Source organism: Chrysemys picta, chromosome 6 (genome assembly GCF_011386835.1).
Source record: "Chrysemys picta bellii isolate R12L10 chromosome 6, ASM1138683v2, whole genome shotgun sequence".
Lineage (NCBI taxonomy): Eukaryota > Metazoa > Chordata > Testudines > Emydidae > Chrysemys > Chrysemys picta.
The window spans coordinates 1,711,650-1,739,002 of NC_088796.1; the positions used below are offsets into that span (position 1 = coordinate 1,711,650).

At 52.7% G+C, this 27,353-nt stretch overlaps 1 protein-coding gene across 1 annotated transcript in view; it reads left to right on the forward strand.

Moving 5' to 3' along the window:
- LOC122173047 (uncharacterized) overlaps positions 1 to 27,353 on the forward strand; it is an 84,056-nt gene that overhangs the window by 37,808 nt on the left and 18,895 nt on the right. The window contains exons 6-10 of the mRNA XM_065598599.1: positions 1,393 to 1,575; positions 7,522 to 7,839; positions 8,530 to 8,627; positions 10,378 to 10,570; positions 23,602 to 23,790. Of these exons, the coding sequence (XP_065454671.1) occupies positions 1,393 to 1,575; positions 7,522 to 7,839; positions 8,530 to 8,627; positions 10,378 to 10,570; positions 23,602 to 23,790 (981 nt within the window). The remainder of the gene's footprint in view (positions 1 to 1,392; positions 1,576 to 7,521; positions 7,840 to 8,529; positions 8,628 to 10,377; positions 10,571 to 23,601; positions 23,791 to 27,353) is intronic.

Below are 27,353 nucleotides of genomic sequence, written 5' to 3' on the forward strand. Positions count from 1 at the left end.
AACTATGTCAGAGGGGCCGTTTGTAACTAGTTTGTATCGGGGTATGAAGAGGTATCTCTGAGAGACTGTCTTGGTCCAGCCGAGGTGGAAACAGAAAGTCCCGCCATTCACTGAGCTGGTTCATTGTCACGGGCATACATGTATTAAGTGTACCTGTAGAGTCCTCCAGGTGCTATTACCAAGCTTTGTCCACAATAAACCTGGCCGGGTGCCTTCACACCTTAACGGGTCTTGTGGTCATTGAGCGGTTTGCTCAAGGTCAGCTGTGCCAGCTGTCTGTGCAGAGCTGGGGCAGCACACAGAGAGAACACACACACTACCAAACACCTAACAACACCATCCACTAGGCTAGTGACTCTGTTAAAGAAGGAATTTAGGTTGGTTTGGCATGATTTATTCTTGACAAATCCATGCTGACTGTTCCTTACAACCCTGTCATTCTCTAGGTGCTTTAATGGTTTAATAATTTGTTCCAGTATCTTTCCAGGGCCAAAGTCAGGCTGACTGGTCTATAATTCTCAGAGTCCTCTTTGCTCCCCCTTTTAAAGACAGGCCCTGTCTGTCCTTCTCCAGAACTCTGGGACCTCACCCGTCCTCCTGGAGTTCTGTGAGATAATTGCTAACGGTTCTGACACTGCTTCAGCCAGTTCCTTAGCTACCCCAGGGTGAATCATGCTGAGGTCCTAGGGGCTGTTGCCAAGAAGAAGCCCCCCCTGCTCCCCCCACGGGTAGCTGCACTTGGCTGCTGGCTGACGTGGTCCCTGTGTGTAGCTGGGGTACAGCCTGGGATCCTTGGGGTGAAGCTCTATAGAATTACAGAGACCAGGTGGGTGAGGTCCTATATTTTACTGGGCCAATAAGAGGATTGCCTCACGCACCTCGTCTCTCTAATCTCCTGGGACCAACTCGGCTACAGCAACACTGCAAACAGAACGAGAGAAATATTAACTCCGTTATTTGTCTAACTCCCTTCCTGCCTCCCAACCCTCCGCCCCCAGGGTGAGGTTAGATCAGGGGCTGGAGCCACATTCAAAGTTAACGCACAGCCAGGCCATGAAGTGTTCCCTCTGCCCAGCAGGGGAGTTGTGTCTAACGGCTGAAGATGACACAGAGGGAGCCCGTCAGCCTCCCCCCCACACTGAGTTCCCCAGCCCAGCGCCCGGCGTTGAGTCCTGGGGTGGGTGATAAACGAACTAGTCATGATAATAACGGCCCATGGGTGTGAAATCTGTCAGAGACCAGCCAGCCCAGTCCAGGGCCCAGGCCCTGCGGAGGTGACAGCCGGCAGCCTGTGGTGTAGTTACAACACACGTGGCTCCGCCAAGGTGCCCCGAGAGGCCCCTGTTCAAAGCGTGTCTCAGCCCCTCACCCCCGTCTCACTCCTGTGTACAGAAAAGTGTAAAGCTCCAGACACCCGGGACGCCAGGGTCCGGTTCGCCCTCAAGCAGCAGTTTTACAGCGCAGGGGACGCGGTGACATGGAGCTGCCCTGCGGGGCACCGGCCCTCGCAGCCTGACATCAGATGCACTAGACGGGGGAGCCAGAGTGTCTGGAGTGGGACAGCCGCCTGCATTGGTGAGTGTGAGCCCCGGAGTCACCGCGATCACAGGGCTCCGGCGTCCCCCCCTCTAGCACCTCACAGCTCCCGAGTGACCGGCCTTCGCGCCCCCCCCCCTGCCGCTCTCCCGGCCCAGCCCCTGGCGTCCATGTTGGGGCATCTCAGCCTGTGTCCCAGTGAGGGGTGTCCCCTTGTCTCTGGCCCTGGCAGCCTAATACGAGCCTCCCTCTGCCAACACCCCTGTGGTGTAAACCCCGGGCCAGACCCAGCGAGGGGTGAGCGCAGGGGCCAGGGGAGGGGGGGGGCGGGCTCGTCAGTAGCGGAGGAGGGCAGCAGTGAGATCGGCCAGACCCAGCGAGGATTGAGTGCAGGGTGCGGGGGGGAGGGTGTCACTGGTGGAGGAGGGTGTGACGGCGCACGGAGCGGGGCAGATTTGACCTGGGAAGGTTGCAGGGGGGTTACATTGGGGATGGGAAGGAAGCTACCTGAGCTGTAACCTGAGCCAGGAGGGGGGTGGGAGAGGTGACACCTTCTGCCCAGGAGACTGGACAAAGGAGAGGAGGAGCTGGGGGGAGGGGGGAGGGGGCTGCTGGAGGGTTTTTAGTTTCAGTTTGGTGCTGGGTGGTGGAACGCAGGGAACCCCCAGGCTGGGGTCTAAGCTCCCTGAACCCCCCAGAAGGACTTGACTGAGGGGTCCTGGCTGTACCTACAAGCCATTGGCTGCAGTTCCCCGTTCCCGGCCAATGGGAGCTGCTGGGGGCAGTGCCTGAAGCAAGAGCCACACACAGACGCCAGTGCCCCGCTTCCCCCAGGTTCCGGCCGCGCCCTGCCCCCAGTGCGCACCAGGCCAGAGCCGTCCCCCGAGCCCCTTCTGCAGCTGAACCCCCTGCCATACCCTGCACCCCAACCCCCAACTCCCTGCCCTGAGCCCCCTGCCGCACCCTGTACCCTTCCTGCACCCCGACCAACTGCCCTGAGCCCCCTGCGGCACCCTGCACCCCAACCCCCTGCCCTGAACCCCTCTTGCACCCCAACCCACTGCCCTGAGCCCCCCGCAACACCCCTCCTGCACCTTGACCCCCTGCCCTGAATCCCCTGCCACACCCCTCCTGCACCCCGACCCCCTGCCCTGAGCCCCCTGCTGCACCCCGCACCCCTCCTGCACCCCAACCCACTGCCCTGAGCCCCCTGCCACACCGCAAGCCCCTGCCCTAAGTCCCCTGCTGCACCCCTCCTGCACCCCAACCCTCTGCCCTGAGCCCCCTTCCGCACCCCTCCTGAACCCCAAACCCCTGCCCTAAGTCCCCTGCCGCACCACCCCTGCACCCCACACCCCCTGCCCTGAGCCCCCTGCCACACCCATCCTGCACCCCAAACCCCTCCCCTGAGCCCCCTGCCGCACTCCGCACCCCTCCTGCACCCCAACCCCGTCCTGAGCCCCCTGCCACACCCATCCTGCACCCCAACCCCTGCCTTGAGCCCCCTGCCGCACCCCTCCTGCACCCCAACCCACTGCCCTGAGCCTCCTGCCACACCGCAACCCACTGCCCTAAGTCCCCTGCTGCACCCCTCCTGCACCCCAACCCCGTCCTGAGCCCCCTGCTGCACCCCTCCTGCACCCTAATCCCCTGTCCTGAGCCCCCTGCCGCACCCCGCACCCCTCCTGTGCCCCTTGGGGGCAGGGAGGGGGCAGAGTTGGGGTGGGGACTTTGGGGAAGGGGTTGGAATGGGAGCAGGGAAGGGGTGTGAAGAGGCGTGGCAGGGGCGGTACCTCATGGAAGGGGTGGAGAGGGGACAGGGCTGAGGGCGGGGGGGGGGGAGGTGTCAGTAAGGCGGCCCTCGGGCCAATGTACTAGTCCTCATGTGGCCCGCGTGGTCATTTGAGTTTGAGACCCCTGGTCTAGAGGCTGTCTGCAGACTCAGGCAGACATCACCGCATCACTCATGCTCAGGGCACGTTTTCAAGTTCTTCTTTGCAACCCACAGGGCTAGAAGCAGTGTTTTTAATGAGCATTGGGATTGTCGTCACCCCATGACAGGGCCTTGGGCACATGCCTGTGGTGCCTGGGCCTTAAGCCAGCCCTGCCCCAGGGCATGTCTGGCCCCTCTGACAGGGACCCACGCCCTGGGAGCCCAGCAGCACCCCCTGTTTTCAACAGCCCCTCAATCCACTGTGAGTGGCTCTAGGGTAATATTTAAAACTGGACCCTCCAGCAGGAGTGCTGGAACCACCCCCACTCTTCCCCTTCCCCCAAGACCCCACCCCCATTCGCTCACTGCTGTTCCCCTGCCCGGGTTGGGAGGGACTCGCCGGTGGAGCCACCAATGGGAGCCTGATGCAGGTAGGAGGCAGCCCCGGCTGAGGAGGGGCTGGCGCAGGTGGTGACTCAGTACCTCCCTGCCGCTCCCACCCGCAGTCACTGGACTTTGTGTGTCTGGTCAGTGGATATGACTTTCCGGTTGAAAACCAGGCCCCTGGCCACCCTAGTGGTCTCTGAAGTGGGTAGAGCTTGGCTTGTGGGTGGAGCTTAAATAATACAACCACTCCCCACCCCTCGCAGTTCCAGCTCCAGCTCTGATTATCCCCCATTTTACAGAGGGTGAAACTGAGACAGGGAGGTGAAGTGAGGGTTCCCAGGTCACCCAGCGAGTCAGTTGCAGAGCTGGGATCAGAACTCAGAACCTCCTGACTCCCAGCCCCTGAGCTCCCTCCTCTCTGGCAATAGCTTTGTGGGAAACACAGTGTTCCCGAGTGGGCACGTGAGAGCTGTCTACACAGGGTACTGCTCTGATCCTCTACATTATTAGTTTCAGAGTAGCAGCCGTGTTAGTCTGTATCCGCAAAAAGAACAGGAATACTTGTGGCACCTTAGAGACTAACAAATTTATTAGAGCATAAGCTTTCGTGGACTACAGCCCACTTCTTCGGATGCATATAGAATGGAACATATATTGAGGAGATATATATACACACATACAGAGAGCATGAACAGGTGGGAGTTGTCTTACAAGCTATCAGGAACAGTATCCCTGATAATGTCACATCTAACCTGGTGGCTGAACTCTGTGACTTTGTCCTCACCCACAACTATTTCACATTTGGGGACAATATATACCTTCAAGTCAGCGGCACTGCTATGGGTACCCGCATGGCCCCACAGTATGCCAACATTTTTATGGCTGACTTAGAACAACGCTTCCTTAGCTCTCGTCCCCTAACGCCCCTACTCTACTTGCGCTACATTGATGACATCTTCATCATCTGGACCCATGGAAAAGAAGCCCTTGAGGAATTTCACCATGATTTCAATAATTTCCATCCCACCATCAACCTCAGCCTAGATCAATCCACACAAGCGGTCCATTTCCTGGACACTACTGTGCTAATAAGCGATGGTCACATAAACACCACCCTATACCGGAAACCTACTGACCGCTACACTTACCTACACGCCTCCAGCTTCCATCCAGGACACACCACACGATCCATTGTCTACAGCCAAGCTCTAAGATATAACCGCATTTGCTCCAATCCCTCAGATAGAGACAAGCACCTACAAGATCTCTATCAAGCATTCTTAAAACTACAATACCCACCTGCTGAAGTGAAAAAACAGATTGACAGAGCCAGACGAGTACCCAGAAGTCACCTCCTACAAGACAGGCCCAACAAAGAAAATAACAGACCACCACTAGCTGTCACCTTCAGCCCCCAACTAAAACCTCTCCAGCGCATCATCAGAGATCTACAACCTATCCTGAAAGATGATCCTTTACTCTCACAGATCTTGGGAGACAGCCCTGTCCTCGCTTACAGACAACCCCCCAACCTAAAGCAAATACTCACCAGCAACCACACATCACTGAACAAAACCACTAACCCAGGAACCTATCCTTGTAACAAACCCCGATGCCAACTCTGTCCACATATCTATTCAAGTGACATCATCATAGGATCTAATCACATCAGCCATACCATCAGGGGCTCGTTCACCTGCACATCTACCAATGTGATATATGCCATCATGTGCCAGCAATGCCCCTCTGCCATGTACATTGGCCAAACCGGACAGTCTCTACGTAAAAGAATTAATGGACACAAATCTGACATCAGGAATCATAGCATTCAAAAACCAGTGGGAGAACACTTTAACCTGTCTGGCCATTCAATGTCAGACCTGTGGGTGGCTATATTACAACAGAAAAACTTCAAAAACAGACTCCAACGAGAGACTGCTGAGCTGGAATTGATATGCAAACTAGACACAATCAACAAAGGATTGAATAAGGACTGGGAATGGCTGAGCCATTACAAACATTGACTCTATCTCCCCTTGTAAGTATTCTCACACTTCTTATCAAACTGTCTGTACTGGGCTAGCTTGATTATCACTTCAAAAGTTTTTTTCTCTTACTTAATTGGCCTCTCAGAGTTGGTAAGACAACTCCCACCTGTTCATGCTCTCTGTATGTGTGTATATATATCTCCTCAATATTTATTCCACTCTATATGCATCCGAAGAAGTGGGCTGTAGCCCACGAAAGCTTATGCTCTAATAAATTTGTTAGTCTCTAAGGTGCCACAAGTACTCCTGTTCTTTTTACATTATTAGTGATTGTTATTTGTGATAACTCTGCGTGATCTCCCAGCTGCACGGGCCTTTCTCGCTGCCCCGTCCTATTGCAAACTCACGTCTCGTGCTGTCTGCTCCCCCCGACTCTCAGCCGTTCCTGCTCCCCCGTAGCTGTGCTACAGGTTATTCTCCCCAGCTGCATTAGCTGCATTTCCCAGGTCAACTTTCCTGCTATTTCCAGCCCACGTGTTAATCTCTGCAGATCCCTTTGGCTCATTCTGTTCTCAGCCCCTCCCTACTTAATGGCACCTGTGAATTCCCTTGTGTATGGTCTGTTCTCGCCCTCTCCCCCCTCCTACGTTGCCGTTTCTCACTCTCCTGGTGCCTGAGTGTCTGCTCTGGCCACAGAAACCCGGGATTAAACCAGTGGGTCGGATCCTCCAGCAGCTCGTGGCCATGAAGCGGGTGTGCCCAGCCCCAAAAACGTCGCACGCTGCGAGGGGCCCGTCCCGGGGAGCAGAGCCAGCACAGAGGGCTCGGTTCCAGTGCCCTCCCGGTGGCAGGGCAGGGGCAGGGGCACAGCCGGAGGACAGGGGCGTGGCTGGGAGGCCCCACGCCTGCACCGGTTCCCAGCTGCAGGTCCAAACCCTCGGAGCTGAACCAGTTTGATCCCTGGATGGAATCTCCTGTGTGCAGCCAGCCAGGGCCGGGCCCAGCGCCTGCGGTCAGTTGCACTAACAGGTCCCATGCACCCAGAGGGGAGTCACCGGGTCCCTAGCGGGACACCCGGGGCTTAGACCCGGAACCCCTCACTGTGCGGCTGGCGCCCCGAGGGATGTTACTGTCATGTGGGCGTCAGGGGAGCCGTGTGGTTGGCATCCTCTGTGGCCTTCACGCCAACACCCCCTCCCCTGCACTCTCAGACCTGGCCCAGCCAGGGCACGGTGGGGGCTGGCTGGAAGCCTGGGGCCTGCACCTAATTCACAGCAACTAGAGATGAAATAGATATAAAATCCGTTAATTAAATGCACCCTGATTATTAACAGAGAGGTACGGCCCAGGGAGACTCCAATGCTGGCACCTGTAGTCTCCATGGGCTGCGTCCCTGTCTCGCTGCAGCCTGCATGTCCCCTGGGACAGGGAGCTCCAGATCCCAGCTCCCTCAAAGGGTTGTGTCCTGCTTGGCTGCCGAGCGATGGAGGTACTCACGGGAGCACGGGGGGTGTTTGCAAAGGGGGTGAGTTTGCCTGGAAGAAAAGGGTTGCTGGGTTTGGCCTCTCACCCCACTGAGTGTGGGGAGCAGGGGCTGTTTGACTGGAAGCCTTTGCAGAGCTCTGTGCGTCCGGAAGGGGCAGGAAAGTAACCCTCATGCTGGTGCTTATTCTCTAGTGATCCCCCGGATCATCCCAGGGGCCCTGGAGGTTTCACCCACCACCATCAAACTGCGCTGGACTTGTGAGCCCCCCGAATCCTGCCAGGGCAGCTGGAAGATACGGGCCCAATGCCGGCTGGATGGACCCCGGTCGGGACCCTGCTGGAGACGAGGGCTCACCAGCGAGCAGCCGTTACAGGGACGGGACGGAACAGTAACGTGCAGCTCCCTGCACCCCTTCACCTCCTACAGAGTCACCATCTCTGGGGGCCACCCAGCGACCAGACCATCCAGCACTGTCCTTTATACCCAGCGGGTCACCACGAGTGAAGCAGGTAGGGGAGGGGGGAGTCACCCCGTGGCTGTGAATCCTGGGCTCGGTGCTGAGCATGGGGGCACGCTCTGCAACTCAACCCGCCTGTCCGAGCAAGTGACCAGGCTTAGCTGGTGATCGGGGCCCTGCCTGGGGGCAGAAGGGGGGGCTCAGGAGAAAGGGGTGTGGGGCTCCCCAGAACAAACAGAGTCCCCCAACCCCATCTCCCTCCCCATCTCCCCAGACAGGCCTGTGGGGTGAGCCTGGAACCTGAGCCTCGGGGGTGGGGGTGGATCCCATGGGGAGTTCGGGGCGCTGAAGGCCCAGGAGTGGGACGGTTGGCAGAGGACCCACTAGCTGTCCTAGCCCAGCTGGTCGGCTGCCCACCTTCCCAGCAATCCGTCCATCCAGTCCAGTCCAGGTACCCAGCCCCTCACAGTGGTGTCTGAGCCCCTCGTGCAGCCGGAGCAGGGACAGGAGCTCTGTGTCTCTGCTGCCGGGGACTGCCGGGGAGGAGCTGTAGGACGCTGCCAGCTCCTCGTGCCCAGCCAGGCAGCACTGCCCAGGAGAGGTGGCAGGGCCTAGCCCTCGCCCTCCTGCTGCAGGGACCGCCCAGAGCGCTGACCCCTGTGCCGGGAGCCCCCTCCCAGTGCTCTGCACACGGGGCTCGTCCCCGGGCCCGGTCAGTGACCTGCGATTCCTTCGCTTTCAGCCCCAGACCAACCCGAGATCGAGCCACTGGATCCCAGCACCAAAACCCTCAGGTGGAAGCCGCTGCCGCCCTGCAAAGGGGCAATCGTTGGGTACCAGGTACCGGGGCAAGCGACTCGCAGGGCAGTCTCTGGAGGGCGTCTCAGCCCGGGGCACGGTCTGAGTGGGCAGGGACAGCGAGAGAGGGAGGGAGCATCAGGGGGCATCGTCCAGGTGTCATTATCCATCTCTACTGCCCCTCCCGGAGCGCCGAGCCCTGCCCCAGAGCGAGGGGCACCTCACCCCCACTCTCCAGCTCCTCCCTGACCCTCCCTGAGCTTTCCCCCTTTATGGCCAGTTGGGAGATTAAAACTACCCAATCCCTCCTGTCTGCAGCATTGCATACATCTAGCTGCGTGCCCCTGTGCTGCGTGCTCCGCCCCGGCTCCTGCCCGGAGCAGCATGCGGCTCCGTGCCCCTGTGCTCCGGGCTCTGACCTGTTAGTCTTTGCTGCGATCCAGGGAGTTGCTTTTCACCTGTAATCCCTGTCTGGGTTGGGCCTCGGTCGCTGCCAAGGGGCCGTCTCTCCTAGGAGACCCTGGGGTGGATAAGCTCAGCTGAGGCGCTGGAGTGGGCGCTCCCCAAGGGGATGGGGCCAGGGCATTCTCCCTGAGGGGTCCTTGGCTCTGGAACTCACTGCCCCCGTGTCCACCCCAGCCCACATGGTGTAGACTCTGTGGGGGCCCAGCTGCTCCAGCTGGGGGGGAGAGGGGGAGGGCTCCGGTGGAGCTGAGGGAGGCCGCTCAGATCTCCTGATGCTCATCGACCCGGGTCCAGGCCAGTGTTCGGAGCAGAGCCGGCCCTTGTCGTGGTGACTGAGGGTCTCGTAGCAATGGCAGCGCCCGGGGCCACACGGGTACCCCTCGATGTCTGGCTGCCTCCCCTGTCGCTGGCTCCTCAGGGGTTGCTGGGCTGGCTCGGCGGTCCCTGCTGGGAGCTCCCAGAGGGTAAATGGCTCGTAGGCCAGGGGCACTCGGGTGGGGTTCCCTGCCTGCCTCCCCAGGAGGCTGGTGGGGGCGAGGGAGCAGGCAGCCTGCAGGTGACGCTCGGCTCTGGGTTTTCATCTCCGCTGACCGGCTGAGCTAGAGCCCCTGGGGTAACAGCAGGCGGTGCTGGCAGGATGTTCTCTGGCAGGGCCCTCTGGCTCTGGGATCCCTCCCACCTCCGGTCCACAACAGTCCCGGCTCCTTTCTTCCCCTGGGCTGGGTACAGCCAGGCCGGGGTGTGGGCGTTCGGTACGTGCCGCTGGCTGGCCGGGCGAGCTCGGGACCTGTGTCGGGCACTGTATGCTGAACGGAAAGACAAGCACCCGTTCAGCAGCGCTCTGTTTGCACTCGGCCCCGTCAGCACCTGTGGGGCTGTGGTCGGCTCCTCGGGGGCTGGGCCTGGGGTGCTGGGGGGGCCCAGCTAAACACAGCGAAAGCGATAACAGCCCCGAGCCAGAGCCGGTGCGGGAGGGTTCCGGGCCAGCGGCTCCTGGGTAACATTGACCCCGGTCCAGCCTAGCACTTCCCCGGGGACACTGACAAATGGGGGACCCCTGTGACGGGGAGTGGCCCTGGGCATTCACCTACCTGAGCGGTGCCCGTCCTGCTGCCCAGGTGGCCGTGCCAGCTGCTGCAGAGGAAGGAGAAAGTCCCCGGTGCTGCTGGGCTGGGCAGCTCTGCCGTGCTGTGGGGGAGGGCGGTGAAGTCCCTGCTGGCACAGGGGGGCTCAGGCAATCCCCAGCAGCGTGGGGCTTGTGCCCTATGTATCAGGCGGGGCTGGGGGTCAGAATGGCTCCTCTCCAGAGCCACCTTCCTTTCTCTAGCTGAACATCACGGCCAGGAGAGAGTACGACAGCGATTTCCTCGAGGTCGAGGAGCTGCGGGTGAATCAGTCGGTCACCAAGTACCTGCTGCAGCCCTGGAGACACGGGACCAACTACTCGGTGACAATCCAGGGCCTCACGGCTGCCGGCCTTGGGCAGGCGTCACGCTGGGACTTTGAAACCAACTTCTTTGGTAAGGGCCTCCCTGCTCTAGGATGAGTCTGAGGGGGCTGAGGGGCTGAGGACCAGGGCACGGACCAAAAGCAACTCCCAGAGCTCTCTGCCAGGCACAGCACGGGCAGGAGCAGGGGGGTTTATGCCCAGACAGCCTGGCAGTGCATCTCCAGCACCACTCTCTTGGCGGCAAGAAAACCAGTGTGTGGTGGGTGGGACATTGGGGCATCTGTGAGCATGTTGAATGTCAGTGAGAGCCGCGCCAGCACAGGAAGGGGCGCGGTGCTCCCCATCTGGGGGTTCAGGGAGAGCCTTCGAGGCCCAGCTGACGTTTAGTTGGGTGGGTATGAAAGTGGGCCACTAGCGCTGCCTATTATTAAGGTTGCCCATCACTTCCCATTGTAAGACCCTATTTTCAGTTGGTTACAACTTTAACAACCTAACGGTTTTGGCTGAAGTTTCACATAGTGGGTGTCTGCCACAGACTGAATCTTTGGGGAAAGTTTCAGCTAAGATGGTTGAGGATGGAGGGATAGCTCAGTGGTTTGAGCATTGGCCTGCTAAACCCAGGGTTGTGAGTTCAATCCTTGAGGGGGCCACTTAAGGATCTGGGGCAAAATCAGTACTTGGTCCTGCTAGTGAAGGCAGGGGGCTGGACTCCATGACCTTTCAAGGTCCCTTCCAGCTCTAGGAGATAGGACATCTCCATTAATTTATCACCAGGGTCTGATGAAATGCATCCTAGAATACTTGAGGAGGTATCTGAGCCTCTAGCTATTATCTTTGGAAAATCATGGGAGACGGGAGAGATTCCAGAAGACTGGAAAAGGGCAAATATAGTGCCCATCTATAAAAAGGGAAATAAAAACAACCCAGGAAACTACAGACCAGTTAGTTTAACTTCTGTGCCAGGGAAGATAATGGAGCAAGTAATTAAGGAAATCATCTGCAAACACTTGGAAGGTGGTAAGGTGATAGGGAACAGCCAGCATGGATTTGTAAAGAACAAATCGTGTCAAACCAATCTGATAGCTTTCTTTGATAGGATAACTAGTCTTGTGGATAAGGGAGAAGCTGTGGATGTGGTATACCTAGACTTTAGTAAGGCATTTGATACAGTCTCGCATGATATTCTTATCAATAAACTAGGCAAATACAATTTAGATGGGGCTACTATAAGGTGGGTGCATAACTGGCTGGATAACCATACTCAAAGAGTTGTTATTAATGGGTCCCAATCCTGCTGGAAAGGCATAACGAGTGGGGTTCCGCAGGGGTCTGTTTTGGGACCGGCTCTGTTCAATATCTTCATCAACGACTTAGATATTGGCATAGAAAGTACACTTATTAAGTTTGCGGATGATACCAAACTGGGAGGGATTGCAACTGCTTTGGAGGACAGGGTCATAATTCAAGATGATCTGGACAAATTGGAGAAATGGTCTGAGGTAAACAGGATGAAGTTTAACAAAGACAAATGCAAAATGCTCCACTTAGGAAGAAAAAATCAGTTTCACACATACAGAATGGGAAGAGACTGTCTAGGAAGGAGTACGGCAGAAAGGGATCTAGGGGTTATAGTGGACCACAAGCTAAATATGAGTCAACAGAGTGATGCTGTTGCAAAAAAAGCAAACCTGATTCTGGGATGTATTAACAGGTGTGTTGTGAGCAAGACACGAGAAGTCATTCTTCTGCTCTACTCTGCTCTGGTTAGGCCTCAGCTGGAGTATTGTGTCCAGTTCTGGACACCGCATTTCAAGCAAGATGTGGAGAAATTGGAAAGGGTCCAGAGAAGAGCAACAAGAATGATTAAAGGTCTTGAGAACATGACCTATGAAGGAAGACTGAAAGAATTGGGTTTGTTTAGTTTGGAAAAGAGAAGACTGAGAGGGGACATGATAGCAGTTTTCAGATATCTAAAAGGGTGTCATAAGGAGGAGGGAGAAAACTTGTTCACCTTAGCCTCTAAGGATAGAACAAGAAGCAATGGGTTTAAACTGCAGCAAGGGAGGTCTAGGTTGGACATTAGGAAAAAGTTCCTAACTGTCAGGGTGGTTAAACACTGGAATAAACTGCCTAGGGAGGTTGTGGAATCTCCATCTCTGGAGATATTTAAGAGTAGGTTAGATAAATGTCTATCAGGGATGGTCTAGACAGTATTTGGTCCTGCCATGAGGGCAGGGGACTGGACTCGACCTCTCGAGGTCCCTTCCAGTCCTAGAATCTATGAATCTATGAATTTCCAAAGAACTAGGCTAGAGGAAAATTCATTTTTTTCCATTTAAAAAAAAAAGAGGATTGATTTCTCTTTGAAGAGTTCTAGCACCCCCATGCTTTGGAGCAGGGACTTGAAATTGGCCAGGGGTGGCCTTTATGTCGAAGATGGGCCATTTTTCTTCTCCTGGTAACATCTGCTTAAAAGTTACCACATTATAAATCACTGAAAATCTTCAGTTTGCACAAGCTCAGGTGAGACTTCCTGGAGTTTATTAGCTAAAACCTCCAACCGTCCATCCTCACTGAGCATGCTCCGTCCAGCCCCTCACAGTTCCGGTGTGAGGAGACGGTGCATGTGCAATCCCCCGAGGACCCGGCCATGGGGCGAAGCTGTATTTCCCCTCTAATGGCTGTTGTAGGCTGCGATGGGGCCAGGCTCTTCTGTCTCGTCTGTGCTCTCAGTGACCCCCTGACACCCAGGCAGTGAGCAGGAAGAAGGTGCCTGATTTGACTGCGTGACTTGTGCAGCGGCCAGCGTGGCTGACCCCAGGGCCGCCCAAGCAGCTGGCTCCAGGACCAGTTGCTCAGGTGGCCCCGGGGACAGCCACACCAGCCGCTGCTCCAGTGGCCTCCGGCAGCGGTCCTGGGGCAGCTGGAGCAGCCACGGACTGCGGCCCCAGGCAGTGGGTCCCAGGCAGCTGACTGGAGCAGCCGTGGTCCACAGCCCCCAGCAACTGGTGACACTGGTCCCAGGCGCCCCCTCAGCAGTACCCCCCCAGATGTTCCCCCCCACTCACACCCCAGCAGCAGCCTCCCTCACCGCTCACCCCCAGCACCCCCCCTCCAAGATTTAATCACGGGCATTTTTAATAAAAACAACAAGGAGTCCAGTGGCACCTTAAAGACTAACAGATTTATTGGGGCATAAGCTTTCGTTGGTAAAAAACCCACTTCTTCAGATGCATGGAGTGAAAGTTACAGCAGGTCACGGGCCGTGAATTTTTGTTTATTACCCCAACCTGTCCATGACGTTTACTAAAAATACCCGTGACTAAAATGTAGCCTTAGTTATTAGCACAGCCTTCCCAGGTGGGCAGTGCCACCCCCAGAGCTCAGCCTGCCCCCAGATGGCCCCAAAGGACGTGAGGCTGGAGGGCCAGGGGTGCAAGGTCTGGGTGTAATGGGATGCTAAATTGCATTACATTATTCAGCCACTAGGTGGCACTGTGTGTAAAATACCTTATTTTAATCAAAAAGAAGAACAGGAGGACTTGTGGCACCTTAGAGACTAACAAATTTATTAGAGCATAAGCTTTCGTGGACTACAGCCCACTTCTTCGGATGCATAAGTGGGCTGTAGTCCACCAAAGCTTATGCTCTAATAAATTTGTTAGTCTCTAAGGTGCCACAAGTCCTCCTGTTCTTCTTTTTGCGGATACAGACTAACACGGCTGCTACTCTGAAACCTTTTATTTTAATCAGCGGCTCTCAACCTTTCCAGACAGCTGTGCCCCTTTCAGGAGTCAGGTTTGTCTTGTGTACCCCCAAGTTCCACCTCACTTAAAAACGACTTGTTACAAAACCAGACAAAAATAGGAAAGTGTCACAGCCACTATTACTGACAAATTGCTGATGTTCTTACTTTTACCATATAATTATAAAATCACTCCATTGGAATGTAAATCTGGTACTTACATGTCAGTGTATGCTCTACAGAGCAGTACAAACAAGCCATTGTTAGTTTTATACTGACGACACTGGTACGTTTCATGTAGCCTGTTATAAAACTAGGCTGTCAGGACTGAGATCCCCACTTTGAACTTTAGGGTACAAATGTAGGGGCCTGCATAAAAACTTCTAAGCTTAATTACCAGCTTAGCTCTGGTTCGGCTGCCACCATTTTCAATGGATTCCCTCCCTGGGAAACCTTGAAAAACCTTCACCAAATCCCTGGTGAAAACAAATCCAACCCCTTGGATTTAAAACAAGGGGAAATTAACCATTCCCCTCCTTCCTCCCACCAACTCCTGGTGAATCAAGATCCAAAACCCCTTTGGATCTAAAACAAGGAAAAAATCAATCAGGTTCTTAAAAAGAAGGTTTTTAATTAAAGAAAAAGGTAAAAATCATCTCTGTAAAATCAGTATGGAAATCAACCTTACAGGGTAATCAAACTTAAAGAGCTCAGAGGACTCCCCTCTAGTCTCAGGTTCAAAGTACAGCAAACAAAGAGAAACACTCTAGTAAAAGGTACATTTACAAGTTGAGAAAACAAAGGAAAACTAACACGCCTTGCCTGGCTATTTACTTACAAGTTTGAAATAGGAGAGACTTGCTTAGAAAGATGTGGAGAACCTGGATTGATGTCTGGTCCCTCTCAGTCCCCGAGAACGAACACTCTCCCAAACAAAGAACACAAACAAAAGCCTTCCCCCCCCCAAGATTTGAAAGTATCTTGTCCCCTTATTGGTCCTTTAGGTCAGATGCCAGCCAGGTTACCTGAGCTTCTTAACCCTTTACAGGGAAAAGGATTTTGGAGTCTCTGGCCAGGAGGGATTTATAGTACTGTACACAGGACAGCTATTACCCTTCCCTTTATAGTTATGACACGCCCCCCAAATCACAGATAGTGTTGGATGTTCGGTTCCACACTGGCTGTGATTTCTTCCTGGAGTTCTAGGAGAAAACAGAGTTAATAAGACACATGTACCTTTAGACATACTACTGATTATATAAAAACTAACAATATGTTTCATTCCAAGAACAATTGTTAACCAGTTAACTCTGGGAAACTTTCCCGGGAAAGTGCATCAGCCACTTTGTTAGAAGCTCCCGAAATGTGTTGTATTTCAAAATCAAAATCTTGGAGAGCTAAACTCCACCGAAGAAGTTTTTTGTTATTTCCCTTGGCGGTATGAAGCCACTGTAGCACAGCATGGTCTGTTTGTAGTTGGAAACGCCGTCCCCAAACATATGGGCGTAGCTTTTCCAGCGCGTACACAATGGCGTAGCATTCCTTTTCACTGATTGACCAATGGCTTTCCCTCTCAGACAGTTTCTTACTGAGAAACACGACAGGATGGAATTCTTGATCCGGTCCTTCCTGCATTAAAACTGCTCCCACGCCTCGCTCGGACGCATCTGTGGTTACTAGGAACGGTTTGTCAAAGTCTGGGGCCCTTAGCACAGGGTCAGACATGAGTGTTGCCTTAAGCTGGTTAAAGGCCTTTTGACACTTATCAGTCCACTGAACTGCATTTGGCTGTTTCTTTCTGGTTAGGTCTGTCAGCGGGGCGGCGATTTGGCTGTAGTGGGGTACAAATCGCCTATAATATCCAGCCAACCCTAAGAAGGATTGGACCTGTTTCTTAGACTTTGGAACCGGCCACTTTTGGATAGCATCCACTTTGGCCTGTAGGGGATTTATAGTTCCTTGACCCACCTGGTGCCCCAGGTAAGTCACTCTGTTTTGGCCTATTTGACACTTTTTAGCCTTAACAGTTAGTCCTGCCTGCTGGATGCGCTCGAAAACTTTTTCCAGGTGCTCCATGTGCTCTGCCCATGAATCAGAAAAAATGGCCACATCATCGAGGTAGGCAACTGCAGATTCTCCCAATCCCGCTAGGAGACCATCTACAAGTCTTTGGAAGGTGGCGGGTGCATTTCGCAACCCGAAAGGAAGTACATTGAATTCATACACCCCTGCCTGGGTGACGAAGGCTGACCTTTCCTTAGCGGGTTCATCTAGTGGTACTTGCCAGTACCCCTTGGTTAAGTCCAAAGTAGAGATGAATTGGGCATGTCCCAATTTCTCCAATAGCTCATCTGTGCGTGGCATTGGATAGTTGTCAGGACGAGTTACAGCATTTAGCTTACGGTAGTCCACGCAAAAGCGTATTTCCCCATCTGGTTTGGGAACTAGAACCACTGGAGATGCCCATGCACTCTTAGAGGGGCGGATTATACCCATCTGTAGCATGTCCTGGATCTCCCTTTGTATAGCCGTTTTGGCATGAGGTGACTCCCGGTAGGGTGGGGTTCTAATAGGGTGAGCATTACCTGTGTCAATGGAGTGGTATGCCCGTTCGGTCCATCCTGGAGTGGCTGAGAAAATTGGTGCAAAGCTTGTGCACAGCTCCTTGATCTGCTGTCGCTGCAGACGTCCAAGGGTCGTGGAGAGGTTCACCTCTTCCACGCCACCATCCTTTTTTCCTTCGTAGTAGACACCTTCAGGCCACTCTGCATCATCTGTTTCCTGGGCTGTAAACTGGCAAACGTTTAATTCTCTGGAATAAAAGGGCTTAAGAGAATTAACATGGTATACCTTAGGCTTTATGTTGGAGGTGGGGGAGGCTATGAGATAGTTAACAGCTCCTAGGCGCTCCTGGACCGTGAATGGTCCTTCCCACGACGCTTCCATTTTATGGGCCTGGAGCGCCTTTAAGACCATGACTTGGTCTCCTACCTTGAAGGACCGTTCTCTGGAATGTTTATCATACCAGGCCTTTTGCTCTTCCTGAGCATCCTTTAGGTTTTCTTTAGCAAGGGCCAAAGAATGTCGGAGGGTGTTTTGTAGGTTGCTTACAAAGTCTAGAATGTTTGTTCCTGGAGAAGGCGTAAACCCCTCCCATTGCTGCTTCACCAACTGTAATGGCCCCTTAACCTCACGGCCATACACAAGTTCAAATGGTGAAAACCCTAAACTGGGATGTGGTACAGCCCTGTAGGCAAAAAGCAACTGCTGCAACACGAGGTCCCAATCATTGGAGTGTTCATTTACAAATGTACGTATCATGGCCCCCAAAGTTCCATTAAACCTCTCCACCAGGCCATTGGTTTCATGGTGGTAAGGGGTGGCAACCAAGTGATTCACCCCATGAGCTTCCCACAGGCTTTCCATGGTTCCTGCCAGGAAGTTAGTTCCCGAATCTGTAAGGATGTCGGAGGGCCAACCTACCCTGGCAAAAATGTCTGTTAATGCCTGGCACACACTTTTAGCCCTGGTGTTGCTTAAGGGTACTGCTTCCGGCCATCGGGTAGCAAAATCCATGAAAGTCAGTACGTACTGCTTTCCTCTGGGTGTCTTCTTTGGGAAAGGACCCAGAATATCCACAGCTACGCGCTGAAATGGGACCTCAATTATGGGTAGTGGCTGGAGAGGGGCTTTAACCTGGTCTTGGGGTTTTCCCACTCGTTGGCACACCTCACAAGACCGGACATAATTAGCAACGTCCTTGCCCATTCCCTCCCAGTGGAAGGACTTCCCCAACCGGTCTTTGGTTCTGTTCACCCCAGAATGGCCACTGGGATGATCATGGGCTAAGCTCAAGAGCTTTACCCGATACTTAGTGGGAACTACCAACTGCCTTTGAGGATGCCAGTCTTCCTGGTGCCCACCCGAAAGAGTCTCCTTGTATAAAAGTCCTTGTTCTACAACAAACCGGGATCGGTTAGAAGAGCTGAGAGGCGGTGGGGTGCTCCGCGCCGCCGCCCAAGCTTTCTGAAGGTTGTCATCTGCTTCCTGCTCGGCCTGGAACTGTTCCCTTGATGCTGGAGACATCAGTTCCTCCTTGGACTGTGGACTGTGGCTTGGTCCCTCTGGAAGCGATGCAGGTGCTGGGGCTGTTTCCATTGACTGTGAACCGCTGTCCGCTGGAGCACTATGTGGTAACTCAGGCTCTGGCTGAGCCTCTTGGGTAGGGTTATCTGCTGCTTCTGCCAATTCAGGCTCGCTGGTGCCCTCTGGCGTTGGAGTTGTAGACGGGTTTGCAAGCGCTGGACTCAGGGCTGGCAATGGTTCTGGTGCTGGTTGCGTTGCCAGTTCCGGTTCTGGGACTGGCTTTGGCTGGGTCTCTGGGATTGGATCCACTACGGCTGTTGCAGTCGTTGGCAGGGGATCCAGTTCCACCACCTTTGTCTGGGTCTCCGGTAACACAGACGGGGCCCTGGTGGACGGCTCAGGAACAGGGATGGGGGTGAAAGCTTGCTTAGCCTGGCTGCGGGTGACTATTCCCACCCTCTTGGCTACCTTCACATGGTTGGCCAAGTCTTCTCCCAGCAGCATGGGAATGGGATAATTGTCATAGACTGCAAAAGTCCACATTCCTGACCAGCCCTTGTACTGGACATGCAACGTGGCTGTAGGCAAGGTTACAGATTGTGACACGAAGGGTTGAATTGTCACTGTAGCCTCTGGGTTGATGAGTTTGGGGTCCACTAGGGATTGGTGGATAGTTGACACTTGAGCCCCAGTGTCCCTCCAAGCGGTAACCTTCTTTCCGCCCACTCTCAAGGTTTCCCTTCGCTCCGAGGGTATGAGAGAGGCATCTGGGTTTGGGGATCTTTGGTGTGATTGGGGTGTAATGAACTGTAATCGGTTGGGGTTCTTGGGGCAGTGAGCCTTTATATGTCCCAGTTCATTACATTTAAAACATCGCCCTGCTAAGGTATCACTGGGACGATGTTGGTTGGTGGATACTGCTGTGGTGGGGTGAGAAGGCGTCTGGGGTTTCCCTTGGGATGTGGGTGGGGCCTTGGGTTGTCCCCGGTGGTAAGGTTTTGTTTCGGCTTGCCCCTTCTGATATTCGCTCCAACTGCTACTAGTTTTTTTCTTTTCTGCCACCTCCACCCATTGGGCTCCAATCTCCCCCGCCTCAGTTACAGTTTTGGGCTTCCTATCTAGGATGTACCTTTCTATTTCCTCAGGAACACCCTCTAAAAACTGCTCCATTTTTACTAGGCAAAGCAGATCTTCCAGAGATTTAACATTTGCTCCTGATACCCAGGCATCACAATTTTTGTCAATGTGGTAGGCATGACGGGTAAATGACACATCCGGTTTCCACTTTAGGGCTCTGAACCGCCGACGGGCATGCTCGGGTGTTAGCCCCATTCGGAGTCTGGCCTTGTTTTTAAAAAGTTCATAACTGTTCATGTGTTCCTTAGGCATTTCAGCCGCCACCTCTGCTAAGGGTCCACTGAGCTGCGGCCTCAGCTCTACCATGTACTGGTCTGCAGTGATGCTGTATCCAAGGCAGGTCCTTTCAAAATTTTCTAAGAAGGCCTCAGTATCATCGCCTGCCTTGTAGATGGGGAATTTTCTGGGATGGGAAGTGGTACCGGGAGGGGGGTTGTTAGCATTGGCTGGTGCATCCTGCTTAGCTTTTGCCACTTCCAGTTCATGCTTCCTTTCTTTTTCTCTCTCCTCCATCTCTTTTTCTTTCAACTCCATCTCTCTCTTGTGGGCCCTCTCTTTGGCTTTTTCCAGCTCCATCTCTCTTTCATGGGCCTCCTTTTTGGCTTTTTCTTCTCTTTCTCTCTGCTCTGTCTCGAGTTTTGCTAATTGAAGCAGTCTCTGATGTTTTCTTTCATTTTCTTCTGCTTCTAGTTTGGCCAGTTCTATTTTGTTAGCTACTTCTTTGGTAGTCATTTTCCTGTTTTCTTGTGCTGGGTAACCCCCTCTGCAGTGGGCTGAAACTGGGAAGCTCTCAGCTCTGGCTGCTGCAGAGTTAACAGTAACTTTCTAACTAGCTACTCCCGAGGATGTAAAAAGAAAAAAAAAACAATTCAGCTTGTAAATACCTTTTACCAGTCATTTGCTAATTGAACCCTTCTCTTAACAAAGGACCTGTAAAAAAAAAACTTAACACCTCTGCCTTCAGGCAAGGAGAGATAAGATATGCATCTATCTACTTCCAGCTCGGCTTTCCAAGCAGCTAGAAGGAAAAAAAAATCTCACTGGCTTTTGGGTTTAAAATGATCCCACCGCTATTCACCATGTCAGGACTGAGATCCCCACTTTGAACTTTAGGGTACAAATGTAGGGGCCTGCATAAAAACTTCTAAGCTTAATTACCAGCTTAGCTCTGGTTCGGCTGCCACCATTTTCAATGGATTCCCTCCCTGGGAAACCTTGAAAAACCTTCACCAAATCCCTGGTGAAAACAAATCCAACCCCTTGGATTTAAAACAAGGGGAAATTAACCATTCCCCTCCTTCCTCCCACCAACTCCTGGTGAATCAAGATCCAAAACCCCTTTGGATCTAAAACAAGGAAAAAATCAATCAGGTTCTTAAAAAGAAGGTTTTTAATTAAAGAAAAAGGTAAAAATCATCTCTGTAAAATCAGTATGGAAATCAACCTTACAGGGTAATCAAACTTAAAGAGCTCAGAGGACTCCCCTCTAGTCTCAGGTTCAAAGTACAGCAAACAAAGAGAAACACTCTAGTAAAAGGTACATTTACAAGTTGAGAAAACAAAGGAAAACTAACACGCCTTGCCTGGCTATTTACTTACAAGTTTGAAATAGGAGAGACTTGCTTAGAAAGATGTGGAGAACCTGGATTGATGTCTGGTCCCTCTCAGTCCCCGAGAACGAACACTCTCCCAAACAAAGAACACAAACAAAAGCCTTCCCCCCCCCAAGATTTGAAAGTATCTTGTCCCCTTATTGGTCCTTTAGGTCAGATGCCAGCCAGGTTACCTGAGCTTCTTAACCCTTTACAGGGAAAAGGATTTTGGAGTCTCTGGCCAGGAGGGATTTATAGTACTGTACACAGGACAGCTATTACCCTTCCCTTTATAGTTATGACATAGGCGAATCTCTAGATGAGTTGATGTACCCCCTGGAAGATCTCTGCGTACCCCAGGAGTGCACACACCCTGGCTTGACAAACACTGATTTAAATAATCCTCAGCCATACCTGGCCGAGCATTAAAGGATCTCATGATGAACACGGCTGATGTATAAGCAGCTCTGTAGCCAGCCGGTATCGGGTACAGAGGAACGTGACATGGTGTTAGGGGAAACATTGAGACTGCAGCAAAGTGCCTAGGCCACTGCCCGTAACTGGAATATCGATTATTATGCTTATTGCCAACATCAGCTAAGCTGCCAGGCCTTTGTAGCAGCCTTACCATAACTAGGCAGGCCAGGAGGGGAGGGGGAGTGACCACGAGAATTGAGCATGACCCTGCGCCATCCTGTTGGGCTTTCTTTTAAACCACTGTGTGGATCTTAAAAGACTTAATGAAGCAGTTGTGGGAGAAAAATATCTCCTCCCAACAGTGGACGGCTTCCTCCCCAAGGTGAAAACAGCTACAGTATTCTCCAAGCTGGATGTGTCAAGTGGATTCTACCAAATTCCTTTAGCCAAAGAAAGTGCTAAATATTTATCACACCCTTTGGGAGATTTTGCTTGTGAAGATTACCTTTTGGGAGGACCACTGCACCTGAAAATTTTTCAGAGAAGGATGGCACTAACGGGTGTCTAGTTAGAAACCAAATGTCTCTGAATCGTACTGACAGCGATTGTGAGGGGCAGGAATGTGGATCTTAAAGGGGAGATGGAATGGGATGTAGGATATATTGTACAGTTCGGGCACTACGTGGTGCTGTGCGTGAAACACGTTGGTTAAGCTAACGCCAGCCAAGCCTGGCAGCGCAGCAAAGGATCTGATACTGAACACAGCTGGTGGGTGCCCCGCTTAGAAGCAGGCTCTGTAGCCAGCCCCTAGCTGGGACAGGACCATGACGCCATCCCCCCAGCTTAGTAAACACAGGGAGTTCTCTACATATTCCCCCCAACCTAGCCCCTGCTCATTCCTCATACCCTGTTTGATCTGTCAAGATCTCAAGACAGGCATTAAAGGGTGAATCCTGCTGGGAGGTAGGTGGGTCCATGTCATTAGCCCCATTAGGAATAGGGAGGAACAGACAGAGGGGATGTTACCAGCCTGTGATCACACACCCAGGGTAGATTCAGCCCCAAAGTAACCAGTCAATGAGATGGGGTACGTGTGGTCTCCAGCTGGGAGCAGAGGCAGCATTAGCGCACTCAGCCTCTGGTCCAGGCCCTCTGAACCTCCTGCTCTTTGCACTAGCTTTCCTGGATGGAGGCTCCACTAACGAACTCGCTCTTACAGGCACAGGCGCCGGCTTCCTCATGTCCCTGGGGGTGCTCAGCCCCTGTTCTGCCCTAGGCCCCGCCCCCACGCACCTCTTCCCCCAAGGCCCTGCCCCATTCCACCCCCATGTACGCTCCGCCCTTGCTCCATCCCCTCCCCGCAGCACCTCCGGCACGCTGCTAAACAGCCGATCTGCGATGGGAGGCAGTGGGAGGAGCTGATTTGCGGGGCTGCTGCTGGGTGCTCAGCGCACACTATTTTTTTCCGTGGGTGCTCCAGCCCCAGAGCACCCACTGAGTCAGCACCTCTGCTTGCAGGTGTGGTCACCTTGGCAAGGCTCCCTCCTCTCCCCGTCCACACCTGAGGCCTCTGTGAGATCTCCCAATTGCACTGGCCTTTTTAGCTGCCATGCACTATTGTGCATGCCTGCAAACGTCCCCTCCTCGGCCATGCCTGCTGCCCAGGTCTGCAGCTGGAGTCTTCCCCACAGCTGCCGTGGGTGCATTTCTCCAGGAGGACTCGCTGAGGCCAGGTACTCAGCGTGGGAGAGCTGTCCTGCCCTGCAGTCTGTGGTTAAGCAAGACTTCTCCAGCCCTGCTGGTTGGGGCCTGGAGGCTTTGGGTCCCTGACCCCCAGCACCGGAGAGAGGGAGCAGACACGGGCAGGAGCAGCCCAGCCTGGTGCAGAGACACCAGTCGCAGGAGTCATCCAAGGAATGTAGAGGTGTCTCCACAGGCTGGAGGGGACGGAAAGAAGCTGCATTAGCCAGACAGAGAAGTGACTGGAAAAAGGGACAGATGCTTTTATCCAGGGGAAATTGCACTTGGTCCTTCCTCGGTCTCCAGGCAGGCCATGGAGGTTCTAAGGTGGTGACCAGGCTCCGTCTCCAGCCAGGCCTCAGCCTCTCATTCCCCCCATCACAGACACGTGCAGGAGGCAGGGACCCTGGACCACGAATGTGACCTTTCCCTCCGAGCTGACGGTGTTTCGGGTGAATGACACGGTGCTGGTGACGTGCCCCGAGAAGCCTGAACCCGGCCCATTCCCTGCAAACTGCACAGAGCTGAAGGACCACGGGGCAGTCTGGGATATCAGTGGAGTCAAGTGTCTCAGTGAGTGTGTGGAGAGTGATACAACCCCCGCGCCCACCCCCCGGGCATGGGGCCAAACCTCCCCAGCCAGCCCAGGCATGGGACTGCAGCCAGTTACGGGCAGGAAATGGCCAGGGAAACCGGGCCGGTGATAACCAGCCACTGGAGATCAGTGACGTGATGCCGGGGGTGGGAGACCTGGGGGTGGGAGTTCTGGGAGGCCGTGACAATGGGCAGAGAAAGGAGGACCCCACTCCCTCAGCCTGCCGAGAAACCCCTCACAGGGCTGTCACCGTGGGCCCTCCACACAAACACAGCCCCCCCCCCCCCCCCCCCAGTGCACACGGCTCCCCACCAGGCCCTGAGGCGGCTGCTGGCGGCTGTGGCCGCGGCCTGGCAGGAGTCTCAGCCGGGCACTGCTGGGCAGCTCGCGAGGAGCGAAGCTCTGAGGCCTGGGAACTGATCCAGCATTTCTCAGGGTGCTTCTTCCAGCACCGCTTCTGAGAGCGGCCAGGCACGGGCCTCCCGGACACGCGGTCCCCTCCCTGCCCCAGACTCGCTCCCTGGGAACTTCTCCGTATTCATAAGAATGGCCATCCTGGATCAGACCAATGCTCCGTCCAGCCCAGTATCCTGTCTGCCAACAGTGGCCAATGCCAGGTGCCCCAGAGGGAATGGACGAGTCAATTATCGAGTGAGCCATCCAGTCAGCCAGTTCCAGCTTCTGGCAGTCAGAAATTAGGGACACCCAGAGCAGGGGGCTGTTGTCCCTGCCCATCTTGGCTAATAGCTATTGATAGACCTGTCCTCCAGGAACTGATCTAGCTCTTTTTTGAACCCTGTCATACTTGTGGCCTTTACAACATCCCCGGCAACGATTTCCTCAGGTTCACTGTGCGTGGTGAGAAGAAAGACTTCCTTTTGTTTGTTTTAAACCTTCTGCCTGTTAATTTCATTGAGTGGCCCCAGTACTTGTGTTATGAGAAGGAGTAAATAACACTTCCTTATTTACTTTCTCCACACCAGTCATGATTTTATAGACCTCTATCATATCCCCCCCCCTTAGTCATCTCTTTTCTAAGATGAACAGTCCAAGTCTTTTTAATCTCTCCTCATACGGAAGCTGTTTCAAACCCCTAATCATTTTTGTTCTTCTTCTCTGAACCTTTTCCAATTCCAATTTTTTTTTTTTTTTGAGATGAGGTAACCAGACCTGCTCGCAGTATTCCAGGTGTGGGCGCACCGTGGATTTATAGAATGCCATGATGATATTTTCTGTCTTATTGCCTATCCCTTTCCTAATGTTTCCTAACATTCTGTTCACTTTTTTGACTGATGCTGCACTTTGAATGGTGGTTTTCAGACAGCTGTCCACAGTGACTCCAAGATCTCTTTCTTGAGTGGTAACAGCTAATTTAGACCCCATCATTTTATATGTATAGTTGGGATTATGTTTTCCAATGTACATAATTTTGCATTTATCAACACTGAATTTCATTTTGTTGTCCAGTCACGAGATCCCTTTCTAACTCTTTGCAGTCTGCTTTGGACTTAACTATCTTGAGTAGTTTTGTATCATCTGCAAGCTTCGCCACCTCACTGTTTACCAGTTTTTCCAGATCATTTATGAATTGGTTGAACAGCAGGGGTCCTAGTATAGATCCCTGGGGGACCTTGCTATTTACCTCTCTTCATTATAAAAATTGAACATTTATTCCTACCCGTTGTTTCCTATCTTTTAACCAGTTACTGATCCCTGAGAGGACCTTCCCTCTTATCCCATGACAGCTTACTTTGCTTAAGGGCCTTTGTGTGGAACCTTGTGGCTTTCTGAAAGTCCAAGTATAGTATGTTCACTAGATCCCCCTTGTCCACATACTTTTTAACCCCCTCAAAGAATTCTAGTAGATTGGTGAGGCATGATTTCCCTTTACAAAAAGCATATTGACTCTTCTCCAACAAATCATGTTCATCTATGAGTCTGATCATTCTGTTCCTTACTAGAGTTTCAACTAATTTGCCTGGTATTGAAATTAGGTTTACTGTCCTATAATTGCTAGGATCACCTTTAGAGCCTTTTAAAAAAAATTGGCATCACATTAGCTATTCTCCAGTCATCTGGTACAGAAGCTGATTTAAATGACAGGTTAAATACCACAGTTAGTAGTCCTGCAATTTCATATTTGAGTTCCTTCAGAACTCTTAGATGAATACCATCTGGACCTGGTGACTTATTACTGTTTAGTTTATCAATTTGTTCTGGGGTATTGGTTTTCATAACCATTTGTCCCCATATCGAGTGGCACTGGTGATGATACTGGGAAACTGGAGTGTCTAAGGGAATTGCTTGTGTGACTTGTGTGACAATTCCCTTAGACACTGCAGTTTCCCAGTATCACCACCAGTGCCACTCTATATGGGGACAAATGGTTATGAAAACCAATACCCCAGTAAAAGTAAAACTTCCTCTAATGACACCTCAATCTGGGACAGTTCCTCAGATTTGTCACCTAAAAAGAATGGCTCAGGTTTGGGAATGTCCCTCACATGCTCTGTAGTGAAGACCGATGCAAATAATTCCTTTAGCTTCTACACAATGACCTCATCTTCCTTGAGTGCTCTTTCAGCACCTTGATTGTCCAGTGGCCCCACTGATTGTTGGGCAGGCTTCACGCTTCTGATGTACTTAAAAAAATTTCTTAGTTTTTGTGCATTTTGCTACTTGCTCTTCAAATTCTTTTTTGGCCTGCCTAATTATAGTTTTATACCTGACTTGCCAGAATTTATACTCCTTTATATAGGATCATAGAATTATAGAACTGGAAGGGACCTCGAGAGGTCTCTAGTCCAGTTCCCTGCACTCATTGCAGGACTAAGTATTATCTAGACTATCCCTGACAGGTGTTTGTCCAACCTGCTTTTAAAAATCCTAATGATGGTGTGATGATGCGGTTCTGGCGGGACCCAACTGAGAGTGCCAATTCAGGACAAATTGCTTAAACAGGGTGTGAGGTTATTGACATAAACTGGGACCATATAGATCATTGTTGCAACCAAGGTCCTGTAGTGGCACCCAAATCTTGTATAAAGGGGGTCAAATGGGGTGTCTAGGAAAAGGTTATGGTTTACTGGTTATGATTATGCTGTCTATATGTGTGTATCAGTTTTGTAGTTGAAGTTATGAATATTGGCTCTATACTGTCTGTATGGCAAATTTATGCTATGCTTCTGGGTTACATCCCAGACAAGCTGAGATTAGCTCTGCCTAGCCTGCTTGATGGCCCATTAAGGACCATCAGCTATACAATGGACCCATTGAGAGAAGGCAGATAAGCCTTGTAACTCAGCAAGGTATGCAGGGACTGGCCCATGTGACTCCAGACTCCATTTTGCTGTAATTTTCCACAGTAAGAACAAAGAGGTGTTCTTACACCTGGAAAAGACTATATAAGGCTGATGCCTCTGTTGCGGATTGTGGGGGAGTTAGGGCCCTGCACCCCCGGCTTCCTGCGATTCACCATGACTCTCAGCCAGCCAGTAAAGCAGAAGGTTTATTTGGATGACAGGAATACAGTCCAAGACAG